Genomic DNA, 22,658 nt, shown 5'->3' with positions numbered 1-22,658 from the left:
GTTAGAGATAGGTTATGCTTGGAGGTCATAGTGGTACACTTTGCAAAACAGCATTTCTGTTTTTTTTTTGCCTAGTCAGTAATGTTCATCTGTTGCACAATGAACTCTGACCAGCTGGTGGGTCTGTTTGAACTGTGCACTTTCCAGCTCCAAAGTAAACTGTGGTGAGTCACATGTCAGGAGTCAGCCTTGCCAATGATCTCTCACTGAATGACAAGCATATCTACAAAAGTAATTTTTTTCCAGTTTCAAACCCTTTATTTCTGAAAGTTCTAAACTACCTGATTCTGTGTTCTGGATGAGCAGTGGTTGAAGTTAGTGGATAGGATGCATTGTCCTGTCAGAGCTACTCCAGGGAAGTTTGGATAATTCACACACTCAATTCCCATTGGAAGGCATGCATCGGCAAAGTTCCCACAATGAGATGACCCACTGATTGAGTATGCAGTGCAGGGGTGTGATCTGGAAGAGTTCAAAGTAAATTTATTATCAAAGTACATATATTTCACCATATACTACACAGAGATTAATTTTCTTGCAGGTATTCACGGTAGAACAGAAAAATGCAATAGAAACAATGAAAATTACACACAAAAACTGACAAACAAAGAGGGCACAAAGATAAACTAAGGCTACATCCACACTAGAACGGATAATTTTGAAAACGCCGGTTTCGAGTAACAACAATAGGTGTCTACACCAAGCGTTTTTGAAAATACCTCTGTCCGCATTAAAACAGGGTATTTAGATGAATCTCCTCCTACTGGGCATGTGCAGGACACATCTGCAGGAAACAAGTGAAGAGGAAATGGTATACTTGGTGCATGTTTGTCCAGTTACAGACTAGAAAAACTTAAAAGGAAATTGCCAAACGACGGGCAGCTGTTGGCTCTCGCGCAGGAGAACTTAAAACTGAAAAAACAAATACCGGAGCGTATGGAGGCAACCGACAGGGAGTTCACGGACACTATGACCCAGCTGACAACAAACATTGAAAAACTGACTAACTCTGTTGCAGAGGGATTTGCAACGATGAGGAATATTATGGCTCCCCCCCAGTACTTTTCACCGCCACAATACCAGCCTCACAGCCACTACAATAGCTACACATACGGACACACAGACCCCCGGGTGGCCCCACCAACATCTTCCCCACTCCCAGAGAGGGGTCACCCTGGAAACATTTCCTGCAGCTATAGTCTTCACCGATGAAAGGGATGACAGGTTTTTTAAAACCTTTGGTTACCCCATACACACTACAACGCCCAACTGGCGTTTTCAGATTTAAACACTCTGGAGAGCGTTTCAGAAAAGCTCCGTTTTCGGGGGAGGAAAACGCTGTTTCAGTGTGGACGGAGGGTCAAAACGAAGAGAAAAAGCTTGGGTTACGGATTTATCTGGTCTAGTATGGACGTAGCCTAAGGTTACTCCGGGTGAGATGATGCAAGGAGATCAACTTAGTTTCAACTTGATCATGGACAAGGATAGATCTGGTCCTAGGGTTGAGGTTCTTAACTGGAAGAAGGCCAAATTTGAAGAAATGAGAAAGGATCTAAAAAGCGTGGATTGGGGCAGGTTGTTCTCTGGCAAAACATAGAAAGCATAGAAAATAGGTGCAGGAGTAGGCCATTCGGCCCTTCGAGCCTGCACCGCCATTTATTATGATCATGGCTGATCATCCAACTCAGAACCCTGCACCAGCCTTCGCTCCATACCCCCTGATCCCCGTAGCCACAAGGGCCATATCTAACTCCCTCTTAAATATAGCCAATGAACTGGCCTCAACTGTTTCCTGTGGCAGAGAATTCCACAGATTCACCACTCCCTGTGTGAAGAAGTTTTTCCTAAGCCCAGTCCTAAAAGGCTTCCCCTTTATCCTCAAACTGTGACCCCTCGTTCTGGACTTCCCCAACATCGGGAACAATCTTTCTGCATCTAGTCTGTCCAATCCCTTTAAGATTTTATACGTTTCAATCAGTTCCCCCCTCAATCTTCTAAATTCCAACGAGTACAAGCCTAGTTCATCCAGTCTTTCTTCATATGAAAGTCCTGCCATCCCAGGAATCAATCTGGTGAACCTTCTTTGTACTCCCTCTATGGCAAGAATGTCTTTCCTCAGATTAGGGGACCAAAACTGCACACAATACTCCAGGTGTGGTCTCACCAAGGCCTTGTACAACTGCAGTAGTACCTCCCTGCTTCTGTACTCGAATCCTCTCGCTATAAATGCCAGCATACCATTCGCCTTTTTCACCGCCTGCTGTACCTGCATGCCCACTTTCAATGACTGGTGTATAATCACACCCAGGTCTCATTGCACCTCCCCTTTTCCCAATCGGCCACCATTCAGATAATAATCTGTTTTCCTATTTTTGCCACCAAAGTGGATAACTTCACATTTATCCACATTAAATTGCATCTGCCATGAATTTGCCCACTCACCCAATCTATCCAAGTCACCCTGCATCCTCCTCACAGCTAACACTGCCGCCCAGCTTCGTGTCATCCGCAAACTTGGAGATGCTGCATTTAATTCCCTCATCCAAGTCATTAATATATATTGTAAACAACTGGGGTCCCAGCACTCAGCCTTGCGGTACCCCACTAGTCACCGCCTGCCATTCTGAAAAGATCCCGTTTATTCCCACTCTTTGCTTCCTGTCTGCTAACCAATTCTCTATCCACATCAATACCTTACCCCCAATACCGTGTGCTTTAAGTTTGCACACTAATCTCCTGTGTGGGACCTTGTCAAAAGCCTTTTGAAAATCCAAATATACCACATCCACTAGTTCTCCCCTATCCACTCTACTAGTTACATCCTCAAAAAATTCTATGAGATTCGTCAGACATGATTTTCCTTTCATATGATCGGTAGGTGGGAAGCCTTCAAAGGAGAAATTTTGAGAGTGCAGAATTTGTATGTTCCTGTCAGGATTAAATGCAAAGTGAATAGGAATAAGGAACCTTGGTTCTCAGGGGATATTGCAACTCTGATAAAGAAGAAGAGGGAGTTGTATGACATGTATAGGAAGCAGGGAGTAAATAAGGTGCTTGAGGAATATAAGAAGTGCAAGAAAATACTTAAGAAAGAAATCAGGAGTGCTAAAAGAAGACATGAGGTTGCATTGGCAGTCAAAGTGAAGGATAATCCAAAGAGCTTTTACAGGTATATTAAGAGCAAAAGGATTGTAAGGGATAAAATTGGTCCTCTTGAAGATCAGAGAGGTCGCCTATGTGCGGAACCAAAGGAAATGGGGGAGATCTTAAATAGGTTTTTTGCATCTGTATTTACTAAGGAAACTGGCATGAAGTCTATGAAATTAGGGGAAACAAGTAGTGAGATCATGGAAACTGTACAGATCGAAAAGGAGGAGGTCCTTGCTGTCTTGAGGAAAATTAAAGTGGATAAATCCCTGGGACCTGACAGGGTGTTCCCTTGGACCTTGAAGGAGACTAGTGTTGAAATTGCAGGGGCCCTGGCAGAGATATTTAAAATGTCGCTGTCTACAGGTGAGGTGCCGGAGGATTGGAGAGTGGCTCATGTTGTTCCATTGTTTAAAAAAGGATCGAAAAGTAATCCGGGAAATTATAGGCCGATAAGTTTAATGTCGGTAGTAGGTAAGTTATTGGAGGGAGTACTAAGAGACAGAATCTACAAGCATTTGCATAGACAGGGACTTATAGAGAGAGTCAACATGGCTTTGTGCGTGGCAGGTTATGTTTGACCAATCTATTGGAGTTTTTTGAGGAGGTTACCAGGAAAGTGGATGAAGGGAAGGCAGTGGATATTGTCTACATGGACTTCAGTAAGGCCTTTGACAAGGTCCCGCATGGGAGGTTAGTTAGGAAAATTCAGTCGCTAGGTATACATGGAGAGGTGGTAAATTGGATCAGACATTGGCTCAATGGAAGAACCCAAAGAGTGGTAGTACAGAATTGCTTCTCCGAGTGGAGGCCTGTGACTAGTGGTGTGCCACAGGGATCAGTGCTGGGTCCATTGTTATTTGTCATCTATATCAATGATCTGGATGATAATGTGGTAAATTGGATCAGCAAGTTTGCTGATGATACAAAGATTGGAGGTGTAGTAGACAGCGAGGGAGGTTTTCAGAACCTGCAGAGGGACTTGGACCAGCTGGAAAAATGGGCTGAAAAATGGCAGATGGAGTTTAATACAGACAAGTGTGAGGTATTGCATGTTGGAAGGACAAACCAAGGTAGAACATACAGGGTTAATGGTAAGGCACTGAAGAGTGCAGTGGAACAGAGGGATCTGGGAATACAGATACAAAATTCCCTAAAAGTGGCATCACAGGTAGATAGGGTCATAAGGAGAGCTTTTGGTACATTGGCCTTTATTAATCGAAGTATTGAGTATAAGAGCTGGAATGTTATGATGAGGTTGTATAAGGCATTGGTGAGGCCGAATCTGGAGTATTGTGTTCAGTTTTGGTCACTAAATTACAGGAAGGATATAAGTAAGGTTGAAAGAGTGCAGAGAAGGTTTACAAGGTTGTTGCTGGGACTTAAGAAACTCAGTTACAGAGAAAGGTTGAATGGGTTAGGACTTCATTCCCTGGAGCGTAGAAGAATGAGGGGAGATTTGATAGAGGTATATAAAATTATGATGGGTATAGATAGAGTGAATGCAAGCAGGCTTTTTCCACTGAGGCAAGGGGAGAAAAAAACCAGAGCACATGGGTTAAGGGTGAGGGGGGAAAAGTTTAAAGGGAACGTTGGGGGGGGGGGCTTCTTCACACAGGTAGTGGTGGGAGTATGGAATGAGCTGCCAGACGAGGTAGTAAATGCGGGTTCTTTTTTAACATTTAAGAATAAATTGGACAGATATATGGATGGGAGGTGTATGGAGAGATATGGTCCATGTGCAGGTTAGTGGGACTAGGCAGAAAATGGTTCGGCACAGCCAAGAAGGTCCAAAAGGCCTGTTTCTGTGCTGTAGTTTCTATGGTTCTATGGTTCTATGGTTCATCTCATTATGGTTCTATGTATCAGTCATCTCATTATGACTGGAGACTTCAATTTTGATTTAATTCTGAGCCTCAGACACTACATATATTTTGGCTGAAAGAAATTGAATCACCATCCCTCTAATTCTTACTCTAACTAATGTAACTGAGTCCTCTTGAGTTTTCTGTATGTCTTGCCGAAGTCTGTCAAAACTTTGTACACCTCAAAGTAATATTCTCTTATTCTTCATTGTTGAAAAGAAAGGCATGCTAGCCTTGTTAGTTTCTCCTCATAACTTTAATTCATTAGAATCAGAATCAGGATATAATATCATTGGCATTTGTCATGATATTTGCTGTTTGCGGCAACAGTACATTGTAATACATTAAAAACTACTGTAAATTACAATAAGAAATATATATTCTGAGAAGTTAAATAAGTAGTGCAAAATTAAATAAGTAGTGCAAAATTATGAAGTAGTATTCCTGGGTTGGTTCATTCTCCATTGGCAAATACAAATGTATGATGGCTGGGGGGTGGGGGGGTGGTTGGAGAAGAAGCTGTTGCTAAAACATTGAATGTGTATCTTAAGGCTTCTGTACCTCTTCTCTGATGGTAGTAATAAGAAAAGAACATGTCCTAGGTGATGGGAGTCTTAATGATGGAAACTACCTTTTTGAGGCATCACCTTTTGAAGTTGTCGTCGATGGTGAAGAAGCTAGTGCATGGGATGAACAACAAGGTCATTTTCATAATAGTATTACTGAAAATCTCAGTCATGGGAAATTTTATGTTTTGTTGTATTAGGGCAAAATTAACACAGGATAGACAGCACTTGGGAACAGGAAAATTGAGCACAACACATTAGTGACTAGTGCCAAGACTCAAAACTATGGCAAAGTTGCTTCACTTTACCATAATGCGATTTTCAATATCACAACACTAGTGTGCATGAATTTCTAGTCCAGTGTATTTGGATCACTCAGTGGAATGTGCAATTAAGCAATGTTAAAAAGCAATAAACAAAGAAATATCTTGCTTTAGGTTTCGTAAGCATTAGAAACAAAACTCATAGAATCAGATTTATTTTCACTGACGTACTGCATGTCGTGAAATTTGGTGTTTTGTGACAGCAGTACAGCCGAATACATGACGGCAGCATAGTGGTTAGCGCAATCCTTTACTATACAGGCGATGCTGGTTCAGTTCATGCCGTTGCCTGTAAAGAGGTTGTATATTTACCTTGTGCTCCAGTTCCCTCCCAGAGCAGGTTGGTTAATAGTCCCTGGTTAGGCTCAGATTAAATCAGGGCATTGCTATGCAGCATGGCTTGAAAGGTCATGCTGAATCTTAATAAATAAATAAATAATAACATATTCTCTAAATTATAATAAGAAATATATAAAGTATATATTTTTAGAGATCATAACTGTCTCAGAACAAGTGAATAACAGTGTAGAAGGAATGGGTTTAACAGAGTTAGTGACCCTTCTGAGTTTAACATCTTATCCTCATGTGTCCTACATAAACAATGTTCCCAACTGCCTCATCTGTCACCATTGTCTCACATTCCTTCTATCCTAACCTCTGGTCAGACCAAATTTTTGCTTTAGAGGCTCTGATCTTGATGGACTAGGATCTGTGATGTACACTTAATCCAAAACGACTTCATTGTAAAAATATCCAGCAAGAATTCAGGTCATTCACCCCCAGCCGTTGAATGTGCTCTCTTTTTAATTATTTGGATTTCCAGGATTAGTGGCACATTCCAAAACTCAATCTAGTGCTAAATTCAGCTGCCACAGAGTTATGGTACCACTGAGGCCTTCCTTGGCGTTTTATACTGTCTACATACCTGCTTTCATTCCTGAATTAAGTTATGGATTCCAGAGTGGCAGTCCTCTCATTATTTCAGTTAGAGTGATTTTGAAGAGCAAAAAAGGCCTCAGACTTTCAATTCATTTAAGATGGTACCGTGCTGCATCTCCATCAAGATTGTGCCTCAGTCTTAGTTGTATCTTAAATTCGTAGAATGGTTTTGGGGACAGAGATGGGGTTTAAGTACAGTGACATGGTGGAGTTAGAGGTCTGATTAGACCTTGGGGAGAGAGATGTGGAGGAGTTAGAGATCAGGCCGTTGCTCCGCACTCAAAGTCCAGGGACATAAACGGGTGATAAATAATATCCAGAGTCCAGTCCTCCGCTCTGCGCTCGAAGGCCAGCGACATGGTCATGTGATGAACAACATTCACATCTGGGCCTCCACTCTGCAGTTGAAGGCCAGCAACTTGGATAGGTGATGAAGAGCATCCATGGATGTTAGGTTGTCCCAGGTTTGTGGGTCCTGGGATCGGATGTTCATGTGAGCAGGAGACATGAAGAGGCACGAAGGCTGGTCATTTGGCATGCCTGGACTCTGGTGTCCTGTCATCGGCTAGTCGGGGGGTCAATATAAAAGATTGAAACTGAAGGTAGATCGGGAGTCCAGACGTTGAAACCTGGAGACTGGAGGCCCTGAGGCCTGTGTTGAAATGGAAGGACTGTCTGTGTGTGTGTGGGTGGTTGAGAGTGAGGATGAGAGGGATGACTGGGCTTCTTTTGCCATTGTTGATCTCTTACTTGTTTTCTGTGTTGCTATGTTGATGCCGGATAGTGCAGTGACACTTGTGGGCTGCCCCTAACCCACCTGTAGGTGTGTTGGTTGCTGGCACAAATGACACATTTCATTTTCTGCTTTGATATACGTGTGATAAATATATCTGAATCTGGACTACAGATTCTACTCCCAGGAAGACTCCTGGCCTTTAATCCACTATCCAAAGAGCAGATTTACTTGATCTTTGTTCCCATGGGAGATTCAGGGCTGAAACATTTATCTTGCTGTTTAGTTCCTCCTCTACCTACACCTTGATGTAGGATAAAATTTCACCAGGTCTAGCTACCCCCAAGAAAGTATTATTTATGTTAGTTTATCCAGTGTGTCTGTAGACCTGCAGCCACTTGCTTCATCTAACATCGTCAGCAGAAAAATTTGGCCAATGGCTAGGATGTGGGTAAGTCCATCCTTTCTCGGGAAGCTTGCAGATGAACAATAGCTAGGCACTCATAATCTAGAGGGGGCTGAAATGGCATAATGCAATCCATTTACCAACAGATACATGGACAACCATAAAGTGCACATGAACAGTTCCGACCTGTCAGTGGTTGAACAGGAAATGCCATCAGCGACATACTCAAACACAGAGAGTTCTTTCCACAACATTTGCTGGGAGATATTGACCTCAGCTCTTGCTGGCTTTAGGTAGAGGATTTGTCTAGTTTTTGCATTGTGGTTTACATTATTAGCTGTGTAACTCCTAAGAATGATGTTCTTGCTGTGGAAGTTGTTAATATAAGACTCTCAAGACTGATCCTTGGTAGGCAGGACTAATACGAAAGACAGGTTGTGTCAATCAGACAATAACACAAGAGTTTCTGCAGATGCTAGAAATCCAGAGAAATGCACACAAAATGTTGGAGGAACTCAGCAGGTCAGGTAATATATATGGAGTGGGGAAAAGAGTCGATGTTTCAGACAGAGACACTTCATCAGGGCTCCTGGTGAAGGGTCCTAGCCCAAAAAGTTGACTATTTATAACTCTCCCTAGATTCTGCCTCACGTTCCTTGAGCATTTTATGTGCGTTAGTTTGTATCCATTAGGCTTTTAGTCACTAGGAGAATGAGAGAAGAACTTAAAGGAACCTATAAAATTCCAATGGAGCTGGAAAGATCGATGCAGTAAGGATGTTCTCTGAGGTCATGGAGTCCAGGACCGGGGAATATGGAGTGAGTTGTTTTAGGCTGAGGAGAATTTTTTTCTTCCAGAGTGTGGTGAACCTGTGTCATTCACTACCACAGAAAGCTCTTGATGCCATAACAAGAAATATGTTTAAGAAAGAGTTAGTTACTGTTCTAATGAGTAGAGGGATCAAAAGTTACAGGGAAAAGCTGAAACACAGGAATAAGTATGGATGATTAGCCATGATCATATTGAGTATCATATCATATCACTACTTCAGTTTACTTCTGCTGCTATTCTTTATATTTCCAAGGAAGTTAGTCAGCTCTAGCAGCTTGCCCAGGAAACAGTGTGAGGGAGACGGTAAGTCTACTCCACAAGCAAACATTCATCAGTGGAGCTATTAATATTGTGGCCAGTGATGTGCTTCCCCATTTACTTCTCTTTAAAACTCTCATTTCTCTTCAAAAGGGTTTAAATAAAACTGGGGCAGTATTTCATTAGGAGTTTGAGGAGATTTGGTATGTCACCAAAGACACTTGTGAATTCCTACAGATGCACTGTAGAGAGCATTCTAACTCGCTACATCATCATCATCTGGTACGGGGGAGCATGGGGTGGGGGGTGGTGTAGGAGAGAACACTGCACAGAATCAAAATAAGCTGCAGAAAGTTGTTAACTCAGTCAGCTCCTCTATGACATTAGCCTTTACAGAATCCAGGCCATCTTCAAGGAGTGATGCCTCAAAAAGGTGCCTCATTAAAGACACCCATCACTCAGGACATGCCCTGTTCTCACTGCTACCAGCAGGAAGAAAGTACCGAAGCCTGAAGGCACCCGTCCAATGATTCGGGAACAGCTTCTTCCCCTCTGCTATTGGATTTCTGAATGGACATTGAACCCATGAATGCTACCTCACCAGTTTTTCTCTCTCTTTGCACTATTTATTTGATTTAACTTTTAAAATACATATTTAATATACTTATTGTAATTTACTATTAACATTTCAATGTACTGCCTCTGCCTAACAACAAATTTCACAACATATTGCAGTGATATTAAACCTGATTCTGATTCTGAATTTGAGGTAGGGTATTGTCAAAAATGTAAGCAGAATAGTGTTATCATAGTCTAGGATTTGCCAGGCTAAGGGGGAATCTTATTATTGAGTGCTGTCAAAGATTAATACACATCAGAGAGATATAGCAGACTCTGAACCTTAATGGTGGTAGTTGAGTGGTTGCATTTCCTTGTTCCACCATACACCTGAATTTTAAACATAAGGAATGATGGAATAAAAGCTAAATATTTCCACCCACGGATGATGGCAAATCCTTAGGATTAAGTCACCTCCTTGCCACTCCTGCTCTCACACAGATTTTCCTTTCTGACTGATTACAGAGCATCACTGGAAAAGGTCTTGGAGAAAGTCACCCTTCAGTCCTGTTGTCAGGATTTGTGGGAGTAGGACAGGGCCAGAGAGGTAAGGAGAAATGAGCAGTAGTCTCATCCTCAACAAATAAAATTCCCAAACACAGGGAGGTATTAAATATCTGTCTGCGATTGAAACAAAAGATTTCATGGTTTAGTACCTGCAGGAGTTCAGTTGCAAAGGTGTCTTAGCATCTGTGAGAGATTGAATAAAAGAGCTTGTTGTTTAATTTCTAGTCAGTGATGGAACAAGGTTTTTTTCTGGTTTAGTCCCTGTCTGTGATGGGCAAGGTGGATCAGTGTTCAGTGGAAATTGGATGAGGAACTGTTGGATCAGTGCCATTGATTGAACAAGCGGGATTAGGTGGATTGGTGTTACTTAGTAATTGGACAAAAGTGATCTGATAGATGGATTCCTGTTATTCCTACGCAGCAAGCTGTAGTTCATTGGGCTCCAAAGTTTCCAGAGCACATATATTTGTTAATTGTTGTCTTAAATGGAGTCATAAAGCCCTTGTGCTTTCTGTTTAATTTTGTCAAGATTTGACTGGCACAAGTTTTCTGATATTGTGATAATTTAAAGTGGACTCCCAATTAGCACTAATTGCACGTGCTAATTTTAGAAACATAGAAAAATATAGAATACCTACAGCACAATACAGGCCCTTTGGCCCACAAAGTTGTGCCGAACTTTAGAAATTACCAGGGTTAAGGGTGAGGGGGGAAAAGTTTAAAGGGAACATTAGGGGGGGCTTCTTCACATAGAGAGTGGTGGGAGTATGCAATGAGCTGCCAGACGAGGTGGTAAATGCGGGTTCTTTTTTAACATTTAAGAATAAATTGGACAGATATATGGATGGGAGGTGTATGGAGGGATATGGTCCGTGTGCAGGTCAGTGGGACTAGGCAGAAAATGGTTTGGCACAACCAAGAAGGGCCAAAGGACCTGTTTCTGTGCTGTAGTTTCTATGGTTCAGTGAAGAAGATGAAGAAGATCAAGAAGATCATGGTTACCCATAGCCCTCTATTTTTCTAAGCTCCATGTACCTTTCCAAAAGTCTCTTAAAAGACCCTATCGAATCCACCTCCACCACCATTACTGGAAGCCCATTCCACGCACTCACCACCCTCTGCGTAAAAAAACCTACCCTTGACATCTCCTCTGTACCTACTCCCAAGCACCTTAAACCTGTGCCCTCCTGTGGCAGCCATATCAGCCCTGGGAAAAAGCCTCTGACTATCCACATGATCAATTCCTCTCACCATCTTATACACCTCTATCAGGTCACCTCTCATCCTCTATCACTCCAAGGAGAAAAGGCTGAGTTCACTCAACCTGTTTTCATAAGGCATACTCCCCAATCCAGGCAATATCCTTGTAAATCCCCTCTGCACCTTTTATATGGATTCCACATCCTTCCTGTAGTGAGGCAACCAGAACTGAGCACAGTACTCCAAGTGGGGTCTGACCAAGTTCCTATATAGCTGCAACATTACCTCTCAGCTCCGAAATTCAACTCTGTGATTGATGAAGGCCAATACACCGTATGCCTTCTTAACCACAGAGTCAACCTTCGCAGCTGCTTTGAGCATCCTATGGACTCGGATCCCAATATCCCTCTGATCCTCCACACTGCCAAGAGTCTTACGATTAATACTAAATTCTGCCATCATATTTGACCTACCAAAATGAACCACTTCACATTTATCTGGGTTGAACTCCATCTGCCACTTCTCAGCCCAGTTTTGCATCCTATCGATGTCCCGCTGCAACCTCTGACAGCCACTATCCACAACACCCTCAACTTTTGTGTTATCAGTAAACATAGAAACATAGAAACATAGAAAATAGGTGCAGGAGTAGGCCATTCGGCCCTTCGAGCCTGCACCGCCATTTATTATGATCATGGCTGATCATCCAACTCAGAACCCTGCACCAGCCTTCCCTCCATACCCCCTGATCCCCGTAGCCACAAGGGCCATATCTAACTCCCTCTTAAATATAGCCAATGAACTGGCCTCAACTGCTTCCTGTGGCAGAGAATTCCACAGATTCACCACTCTCTGTGTGAAGAAGTTCTTCCTAATCTCGGTCCTAAAAGGCTTCCCCTTTATCCTCAAACTGTGACCCCTCGTTCTGGACTTCCCCAACATCGGGAACAATCTTCCTGCATCTAGCCTGTCCAATCCTTTTAGGATTTTATACGTTTCAATCAGATCCACCCTCAATCTTCTAAATTCCAACGAGTACAAGCCCAGTTCATCCAGTCTTTCTTCATATGAAAGTCCTGCCATCCCAGGAATCAATCTGGTGAACCTTCTTTGTACTCCCTCTATGGCAAGGATGTCTTTCCTCAGATTAGGGGACCAAAACTGCACACAATACTCCAGGTGTGGTCTCACCAAGGCCTTGTACAACTGCAGTAGTACCTCTCTGCTTCTGTACTCGAATCCTCTCGCTATAAATACCAGCATACCATTTGTCTTTTTCACCGCCTGCTGTACCTGCATGCCCACTTTCAATGACTGGTGTATAATCACACCCAGGTCTCGTTGCACCTCCCCTTTTCCTAATCAGCCACCATTCAGATAATAATCTGTTTTCCTATTTTTGCCACCAAAGTGGATAACTTCACATTTATCCACATTAAATTGCATCTGCCATGAATTTGCCCACTCACCCAACCTATCCAAGTCACTCTGCATCCTCTTAGCATCCTCCTCACAGCTAACACTGCCACCCAGCTTCGTGTCATCCGCAGACTTGGAGATGTTGCATTTAATTCCCTCATCCAAGTCATTAATATATATTGTAAACAACTGGGGTCCCAGCACTGAGCCTTGCGGTACCCCACTAGTCACCACCTGCCATTCTGAAAAGGTCCCATTTATTCCCACTCTTTGCTTCCTGTCTGCTAACCAATTCTCTATCCACATCAATACCTTACCCCCAATACCGTGTGCTTTAAGTTTGCACACTAATCTCCTGTGTGGGACCTTGTCAAAAGCCTTTTGAAAATCCAAATATACCACATCCACTGGTTCTCCCCTATCCACTCTACTAGTTACATCCTCAAAAAATTCTATGAGATTCGTCAGACATGATTTTCCTTTCACAAATCCATGCTGACTTTGTCCGATGATTTCACCGCTTTCCAAACTTACTAACCCATCCTTCCACTTCCTCATCCAGGTCATTTATAAAAATCACGAAGAGTAAGGGTCCCAGAACAGATCCCTGAGGCACACCATTAGTCAGCAACCTCCATGCAGAGGCTACAACCACTCTTTGCCTTCTGTGGGCAAGCCAGTTCTGGATCCACAAAGCAATATCCCCTTGGATCCCATGCCCCCTTACTTTCTCAATAAGCCTTGCATGGGGTACCTTATCGAATGCCTTGCTGAAATCCATGTACACTACATCTACTGCTCTTCCTTCATCAATGTGTTTAGTCACATCCTCAAGGAATCCAATCAGGCTCGTAAGGCACGACCTGCCCTTGACAAAGCCATGCAGACTATTTCCTCTCCAAATGTTCATAATTCCTGACTCTCAGGATCTTCTCCATCAACTTACCAAGCACTGAAGTAAGACTCACTGGTCTGTAATTTCCTGGGCTATCTCTACTGCCTTTCTTGAATAAGGGAAAAACATCCCCAACCCTCCAATCCTCCAGAACCTGTCCTATCCCCATAGATAATGAAAAATCATCGACAGAGGCTCAGCGATCTCCTCCCTCGCTTCCCACAGTAGCCTGGGGTACATCTCATCCGGACCCGGCGACTTATCCTACTTGATGCTTTCCAAAATCTCCAGCACATCCTCTTTCCTAATATCTACATGCTCAAGCTTTTCAGTCCACTGCAGGTCATCACTACAATCACCAAGATCCTTTTCCATTGTGAATACTGAAGTAAGGTATTCATTAAGTACCTCTGTTATTTCCTCAGGTTCCATTCACACTTTCCCACTGTCACACTTGATAGGTCCTATTCTTTCACATCTTATCCTCTTGCTCTTCACGTACTTGTAGAATACCTTGGGGTTTTCCTTAATCCTGCCTGCCAAGGCCTTCTCATGGCCCCTTCTGGCTCTCCTGATTTCCTTCTTTAAGCTCCTTCCTGTTAGCCTTATAATCTTCTAGATCTCTAACATTACCTAGCTCTCTGAACCTTTCGTAAGCTTTTCTTTTCTTCTTGACTAGATTTACTACAGCCTTTGTACACCATAGTTCCTGTACCCTACCATGACTTCCCTGTCTCATTGGAACGTACCTATGCAGAACTCCGCACAAATATCCCCCGAACATTTGCCACATTTCTTCCGTACCTTTCCCTGAGAACATCTGTTCCCAATTTAAGCTTCCAAGTTCCTGCCTGATAGCCTCATAATTCCCGTTATTCCAATTAAACGTTTTTCTAACTTGTCTGTTCCTATCTCTCTCCAATACTTTGTAAAGGAGATAGAATTATGATCACTATCTCCAAAATGCTCTCCCACTGAGAGATCTGACACCTAACCAGGTTCATTTCCCAATACCAAATCAAGTACAGTCTCTCTTCTTGTATGCTTATCTACATATTGTGTCAAGAGACCTTCCTTGACACAATATTTTGAGATTGTTACTTCTTACGCCGTTTGTCCAAGCTACCAATGTTCTTTTGGAATTATTATGAATAAATGTCAGGTTGTCTACTCCAGAAACTGTACTTCCTCTGCACTTGGGTTCCGATACTGTCAGTGCACAATGTGACAGAAGGACCCTGCAATAAGCACAGTATGTGGAAAACACGTGCCAGTCAAAATAAACTTGATAAGATTGAACAGAAACTGTAAGGGCTCTTACAACTCTAATTAAGACAACAATTAGTAAATACAGATGCTCTAGAAACTTTGGAGCTCAATGTTTTACAGCTCACTGCACAGTCCCCCAGAGCTCATGACGGTACCTCCCTCCTTAAGACCGGCGCCTAATTATTGGACAAAGGGAATTATATGAATGGGTTTGAGTCAACGATTGGACAAGAAAGATTAGGTGGATTAATGGTGGAAATTGATTGTAAGATTGGTAGTAATCTTGCCTCTATATCTACACATTTCACGCATCTAATTTAGTTTAATACTCTGGACTAGAGCATCAATGGTAAAATCCTTGGAAGAGTAGTTAAACCAAGGCCCTAACTATTCTTTTTGTTTGTTATTACTCATGATCACAGTTTGATTTAAAGAAAAACAGAGTGTCTTTCAGTGAACTAGTGATATTAGTCCATATAAACAATATTATTACAATGTGGTTAAAACAGAAAAGGCTGTTTCTGTGGAAAGGGAACTAATGTTTCAGTTTGAAGACACATCTTCAGAACTGGGAAAGGGAGAACCTAAGATGATTTAAATTGCAGTGAGTGTGTGTGTGGGGAGAGGAGGAAGATATATGGTGGCTGGATAGGAAAAAGTGAATCTCTCTGATAGGGTGACTGCAGAGTTGCTGTGAGAATATACTGTAATTCAAAGCTGCAAAATGTATGGCTGTACGACATCATGCCCCACAGTTCAGGTTGTGCTAACAGAGTGAGAAAAAACAGCCAGTATTACAGAGGAACTGGCCAGTTCTGAATGAGATAGACTTTTGTCATCTAAACTAGATTAATTTACTTTTCCACTATTCCTGGGAATTTGCTGTTCTGCAGAATGGATGCATTGTTTTCTCACATAAAACTGATTTGACTGCATCTAAGTTGCATGTCAAGGAGTCCAAAAGAGTTCCAGAAGTACAATTCTCCCACAAAATCCAAGCAAATAGCAACTGGAGGAAGCTTTATGTCCATGCTGGCCAATTAGAGTGACTGAAGGTTCATCCCACTTCCCAGCTCTAAGGTCCAGCAGATTGTGGTTTTTCAAATGTTCATCCTGGTGCAACTTAAAGTTGTTGACGATTTCTACCTCCACTACTTCTTCAGGCACTGAGTACCAGGACCACATTTCCTAATTTTTCTACCAAGTACCTTCGATCTATGTCTACTGGTTATTGATCCCTCATGAGGGAAGGGGGGAATCAGTGCTTCCTGTTCATTCTTTCATAATTTATACACCTCAGTTAAATCATCTCTTAGCCTTCTCTCTTCTGTTGCCAAGTAAATACAAGACCTAATAAAACACACAACTAGTCATTGTCTTTACCCAACAACTATCAACAAATACAGCACCCAATAAAACATGACAAGACAATGTCTTTGCCCAATAACTATCCTTCTTTATTAATCCTGGTTGATTCAAGGATTCACTACATAGTTTCAAACAAAACATTAACTTTTTAGCTTCATAACTCTTAGTTGCTAGCATAACTCTTTAGCTTACTTTCCCAGCTTCTAAAACCCCCTATTCTTATTCAGAAATCACCCACCTAGCCAGGGTTCGATCTTGGCAAGTTCTTCTCTCAGTCCCTCACTCAGGGTTATCTTCTTCACTGGCTGGTCTCTGGAGTCCCTATTACAGGTTATCATGTAAGGCAAGCTTTATATATTTCATCTCATACTGCCCATTCTTTGCTTAGTTCTTTATTGTTTTGATACAGCCTTAAATCCAATCCTTATCCATGCAAACATTTGTTTCCTGAACTTTAAGTTGCTGCTGGTGATTTCCTTCAATTATTTTAACCATTTAGTTCCTAAATTCCCAGAATGTTTATTTGAGATTTGTAATCTCTCATATTGTACTTTTCCACAAGATGCTGGGTCTCAAACACAGACATCTGTTTGCTGTTCTCCAGATAGCACACAGTTGGATGTTTGCAGTGGGAAAGTCCACAGACCTGTAAAACTGTCTCAGTAATATTCTCTCTTGATACTGGCCAGTTGTTGAACTTCCTTCAATGTGCGCCTATGTTCTGTAAATTCCAACATCCCTTCCTAGGCAGTAGAGTATCCTCTCAATTGCTGATGGGAAAGTTGGCATCACTCTGGCCACAGCAGTTCCAAAGACAACACCCTAGGCTTGGCCAATCTCTCCTTGTCAGTAAAGTTCTCCAGTGCGTGCAACATCCCCTCGAATTGCAGCCTCCATCATTGACTGCATTCAAACCTGAGATCAATAGATCTCTTAATACTACAGGCACTGGGTAGAGCTGCTGGTGACTAGTTGTGTTCTGCAAGGGTTGGTGTGGGGTCCACTTCTTTTCACATTGCTGTATATATCAATGATATAGATGATGGAATTGATAATTTTAGAACAAATGTCCCATGAGAAAAGCAATGAGGAGGAATTTCTTTAGCCAGAAAGCGGTGAATCTGTGGAATTCATTGCTGCAGGCAGCTGTGGAGGCCAGGTTATTGGGTAAATTTAAAGCAGAGGTTGATAGTTTCTTGATTAGTAAGGACACCAAAGCAAATGGGGAGAAAGCAGGAGTACGGGATTGGCAGGGATAATAAATCAGCCATGATGGAATGGCAGAGCAGACTCAATGGGCCATATGGCCTAATTGTGCTCCTTTGTCTTATGGTCATATATAGGGATAAGTCTGAAGTAAAGCAGGCATGGTCTTGTTAAAGGTTGGAGCAGGTTCAGGGGGCTAAATAATTGATTCATCTTCCTATATGTTCTTCTGCATCCTCTCTGGTTCTTCTTCATAGATCAAGATATTGTAATTTGCACCACTTCCCACGTGTATCATGTTATCAATCAACTGCAGTTTTTGCTCTCCTCAGCTCTGTCTGGAGTTCGAGAAGCCCACCATAACTGCGCTGCAGGAATGGAAAGCCAGCCGGGGCAGTTGGAAATATGTGGTGTTGGAAAACCCACCTGGAGAAGAAGAAAAGGTGCTGTCAAAGTTAAAATTATTTACCTACTGTAAATTATCAGCCCCTCTTGATAAACAGTAGCATTTTGTCCTTATTTGGAAAATTAATGCAGCAAAATGGGCTAAGTCCGTGGCATTATCAAATAAAAACACACAACATTCTGTAAATCCTGGAAATCTAGAGCAGCACAAACAAAATGCTGGAAGAATTCAGTAGGTCAGGCAGCATATTTGGAGAGGAATGAACAATTGACATTTTGGGCCAAGACCCTTCATCAGGACTGAAAGGGAAGGTGGAAAAAAACCAGAATAAGAAGGCAGGGAAGAGGTAGAAGTACAAGCTGGCAGGTGATACAGTAGGTAAAGCCCGGTGAGGGAGAAGGTAAGTGGGCGGGGGAGGGGGACATGAAGTTGGAGGTGATAGGCAGAAGAGATAAAGGGCTGAGAGGAAGGAATCAGATAGTAGAGCAGAGTGGACTATGGGAGAAAGGGAAGTTTGATACTGGTCGAAGTAAGGTCATAACAGGAAAAGTGCATTAAGTGACAGGTTCTATTTCATCATATTTCCTTACAACAATAAATAAGCCCTTTGTCCCATCCCATCCAGCAGCACTCAGAGCAACACCATCAACCCCATTCCCACATTTATTTCTTTGTAGCTCTACTGACCCACACAAGGGGTAATCCAGTCTATTAACTTGCCAGCCAACATGACTTTTGGAAATATGGGATGAAACTAGAACACCCAGGGAGACCCGCACAATCTCAGGTACAACAAATATCTTAGGTGATATTACCACCAATGACATTGCCCTCACCCATATCTCTTCCACTTCCTGAACATCCGCGGTCATCCCACCTTCCTGCTGCCCTAACAGGGATAGAGTTCCTCTTACCCTTATCTACCACATCATGAGCCTCCACATTCCACATATAAGTCTCAACAACTTCTTCCATCTCCAAAGCGATCCACCACTGAACATATCTTTACCTCCCCACCTCTCTCTGGTTTCCACAGATATTGCTCTCTCCATGATTCCCTTGTCCATTTGTCCCTCCCAATACTTATTCCTGCAAGCAGCTAAACTGCTACACCTGCTTATTCACCTACTCTCTCACCTCCATTCAAGGCCCCAAACAGTCCCTTCAGGTGAGGCAACACTTCACCTGCAAATCTGCTGGGGTCACTTAGTGTTTCTAGTGCTCCCAATGTGGCTTCCTCTACATTGGTGAGATCTGTCACAAATTGGGAGACTGCTTCGTCAAGCACCTCCATTTTACCATTTTGACATGGCGGTCCATGACCTCCTCTTGTGCCACGATGAGGCCACTCTCAGTATGGAGGAGTAACACCTTATATTCCATCTGTGTAAGTTCCAACCTGATGACATGACTATCGATTTCTCCTTCTGGCAAAAAATGTTTTCCCTCCTCCCTCCCCTCTTCTTCTATTCCCCACTCTAGTCCATTATTCCTTCTCACCTGAATATCACCTCCCCCTGAGTCCCCTCCTCCTTTCCTTTCTCCTATGGTCCACTCTCCTCTCCTATCAGATTACTTCCTCTCCAGCCCTTTACCTTTCCTGCCCTCCTGGCTTCACCTATCACCTTCTAGCTATCCTCCTTCACCTCCACCTTCCTGTAATTCTGTCACCTTTCCCTTCCTTTCCATTCCTGAAGAAGGGTCTCAGTCCAAAACATAGTCTGTTACTGTTTATTCATTTGCATAGAAGCTGCCTGACCTGCTGAGTTCCTCCAGCATTTTGTGTGTGTTGCTTTGGATTTTCAGCATCTGCAGAATTTCTCGGGTTGATTAGTATTTTATAAGGATAGGTTGAATAAGCTAGGGATTTTCTCTTAGGACTGAAGGAGTATGAAGGGTGATTTTATAGAGGTGTATAAGTTGCTAAGAGGCATAGATCAAGTGGATAACTAGAGACTTTTCCCAGCATAGAAGGGGTAATATGAGGGGCATAATTTAAATGTAATTGGAGGAAAGTGTAGGGGTTATGTCAGAGGTAAGTTCATTACACAGAGTGGTGGGTGCACTGAATGCCCTGTGGTCGAGCACCTTTTTGTTACGTCTTATAACAAACAAATAACTCAGAGTGGATCAATCATACGCGTGTTTATTTTACTTGCTGCAAGGGAAGACCATTACTGTGCAAGAGCCATTGATAGCTTCTAAAAACAGACAGCATAGTCACTCTTTTATACACAAGTATTATCTACCCATGCCAGTTTAAGGACAGGGTGTTCTGATAATCTGATTGACTATTGGCATTCTTCCAATAACTGAATCCATTTGTTTTTCTGCAGTTTGTCATATGCACATAGTCCATTGCCATAATGTTGCACAAACACTATTAACAAAGCACTCTGATACAATACAGGTTCCATTTTGTTACAAACTAAAATACCATTTTGAAACCACAAGTACACTTTCATATTCCCTCCTATTTGTCATTTCATGACCATAATACATTTCACTAAATAAGTAATTGAAATGTGCATATATATGTATATAAAGCAATGATGCAGTTTCAAAACTCAACCCAAAATTCCCTTTTCAACTGTCCACTTCAACAAGTGCCCATTCCTTTCCTTAATATCCTCTCCTTTGTCCTGTTACTTCACACAAAATTTGTAAAAGAATAACAATTATTATAATGCCAATAGTTATACCATAATGCAGAATAGTTGTCCACCATCCTCCCAATGCCTTGAATGGCCACTATCCAACTCCTGGAGTGTAACAGTTGTGAAACTGATCCACTACTTTCTTAATCTCTTTATTAGTTTCTCAGATGTGATTTGCCAAGTTAGTTGTATTTTCTGATGCATCCAGTAACATACATGCCCCCTTTTTCTGATGGAATAACATTCAAAATCATTCTGTTCTGTAATGCTACTGTACAAACAGCCATCAGTTCTGCTGGGTTTGATCAAAGGCATATGTGATTTCATTCGCTATTTTCTCCAAAGTGGATCCCATATCAATCAGTTCCCGGGATAATCCTGCAGTCCCATATTCCAGAAAGGCAATCGTCCAGAATCTCTCGGCCTCTGTTATGGACTTCTGGTGCTGCTGGAACAGAAGGCATTGAGGTAATGATGCCATGTGTCACATGTGGGGCACAACGTAGGCAAGATATCAGCAGCCCTTCCCAGGGAACAGGTCCCTGCACTTCCCATCAGACCCGGGGGATGTGCCTGGCAGCCATGACTAGGCCTGGTATGCCCATTAAGTGCTGTTAAGCAGTCAGGGAGGACTGATTCCATACATGTACTCTCACTGTTTCCCAGATAGGAGTCCTTTTGGTTGCAGTGACATGTTACCTGATCAGTGCCATTGGTTCCAGAAACGCCCATTTGAATCCCACTCTCAATCATTGGGGAGCCATCAATATATGGAATCGTCTTTGGCAGAGTAATATCCAACATGATGCTATCAGTCTCCGTGTTTTTAAATTGTCTGCTATCAAGTGTTTCTCATTAACATACGGAGTGAATTGCCCAGCTGTTTCAGAGATTCTTAATACAGGTTCAGTACACAATGTCACATTTAAAGTTTAAAATGCTTTATTAAGAGTCACAGGGTCATCTGAGCACTTCTTGTCCTTCAGCAGGTTGTTGAACAGTTGAGCAGTCCATCCTGTAATTCCTCGGATGGTATCACTGTTCTCAGAGACTTGACTGTTTGATGTGAGCTGTAATTCTTTGGGTGTAGCTTCAGAAGTAGGTGTTTCCCAAGATGGAGCACACTGCCACATTAGCTAATGGAGTCGGATTCAATTATTACATTTAAGAGGCATTTTGGCTTACCTGGACAAGACTAGAAGTAAATGATCTCAATACGGGCATGTGAGATTAGTATGGAAGGTCATTGTGGATGTGATTGACCAAATGGACTGTTTCTATGCCAGTGACTCTGAAAAGAAAAACAGAGGCCTTCTATTGGCAAACATGCATGAAACCCCTTTTTACTAGGCATCTATAGAAACACAGCTTGTTAGCCTCTCGCTACTCAGTGTTGAGAAAACTACTTTTCTCATACTCTGGGGTCAGTATGACTTGGGTCCCACCAAAATCAGGAAGTTAGGATGTCTCAACCACCTGAACCCTGATCTATGTGAATACTGTCCACTCACAATTATCCATCATTAAGAAATAACGGATCGTACACTGCATACAATTATAAAAAAGGTGTATTTATAAATGTCAATTTAATCAAACAGTTATTAAAGAAGAAAGAAAAAGAAAGAAAAAACAAAAGGCCATTAGGATTTAAACAGTCAAATGTGCACAAGGTTGGAGCTCAGAGCTTCCAAAAGCTGGATGTTTCCGTTTTATTCACAGCACCAACTCCTATTCACTGATCACCGGTAGCATTTCCCATCTTGGACTCCATCGAATTGCACATTCCAGTTGAATTGAATCCTACAGCTAGTTCTCTCAAGCTTCTTCTCTGTCACAAAACCTTTCCACCCAGCTTCCTCTAGAACCTTCTCCCAATTCCACCATCCTAATTGACTGACTCGACATTCCCAAGTTAAACATCACAACCCCTTATCTTTAACGATAACCCCAGCACTACCAGCAGAACACACTGCTTCTACAGAAAGCTATTAAATGAAATACTCTGCATTATTACCAGTAAAATCTTAACCAGGGCATTACATGTG

The 22,658-nt window shown here is 42.3% G+C and overlaps 1 protein-coding gene across 1 annotated transcript in view; it reads left to right on the top strand.

The window, feature by feature from the left end:
- Positions 1-22,658, top strand: part of LOC140210229 (endonuclease/exonuclease/phosphatase family domain-containing protein 1-like) — a 67,170-nt gene that overhangs the window by 26,608 nt on the left and 17,904 nt on the right. Inside the window, exon 5 of the mRNA XM_072279107.1 lies at positions 17,883-17,993. Within this exon, the coding sequence (XP_072135208.1) occupies positions 17,883-17,993 (111 nt within the window). The remainder of the gene's footprint in view (positions 1-17,882; positions 17,994-22,658) is intronic.

The sequence above is a fragment of the Mobula birostris genome, chromosome 15, assembly GCF_030028105.1.
Source record: "Mobula birostris isolate sMobBir1 chromosome 15, sMobBir1.hap1, whole genome shotgun sequence".
Taxonomy (NCBI): domain Eukaryota; kingdom Metazoa; phylum Chordata; class Chondrichthyes; order Myliobatiformes; family Myliobatidae; genus Mobula; species Mobula birostris.
Note: the sequence above shows the minus strand (reverse complement) of the source record. Positions and strands in the feature narration are given on the sequence as shown.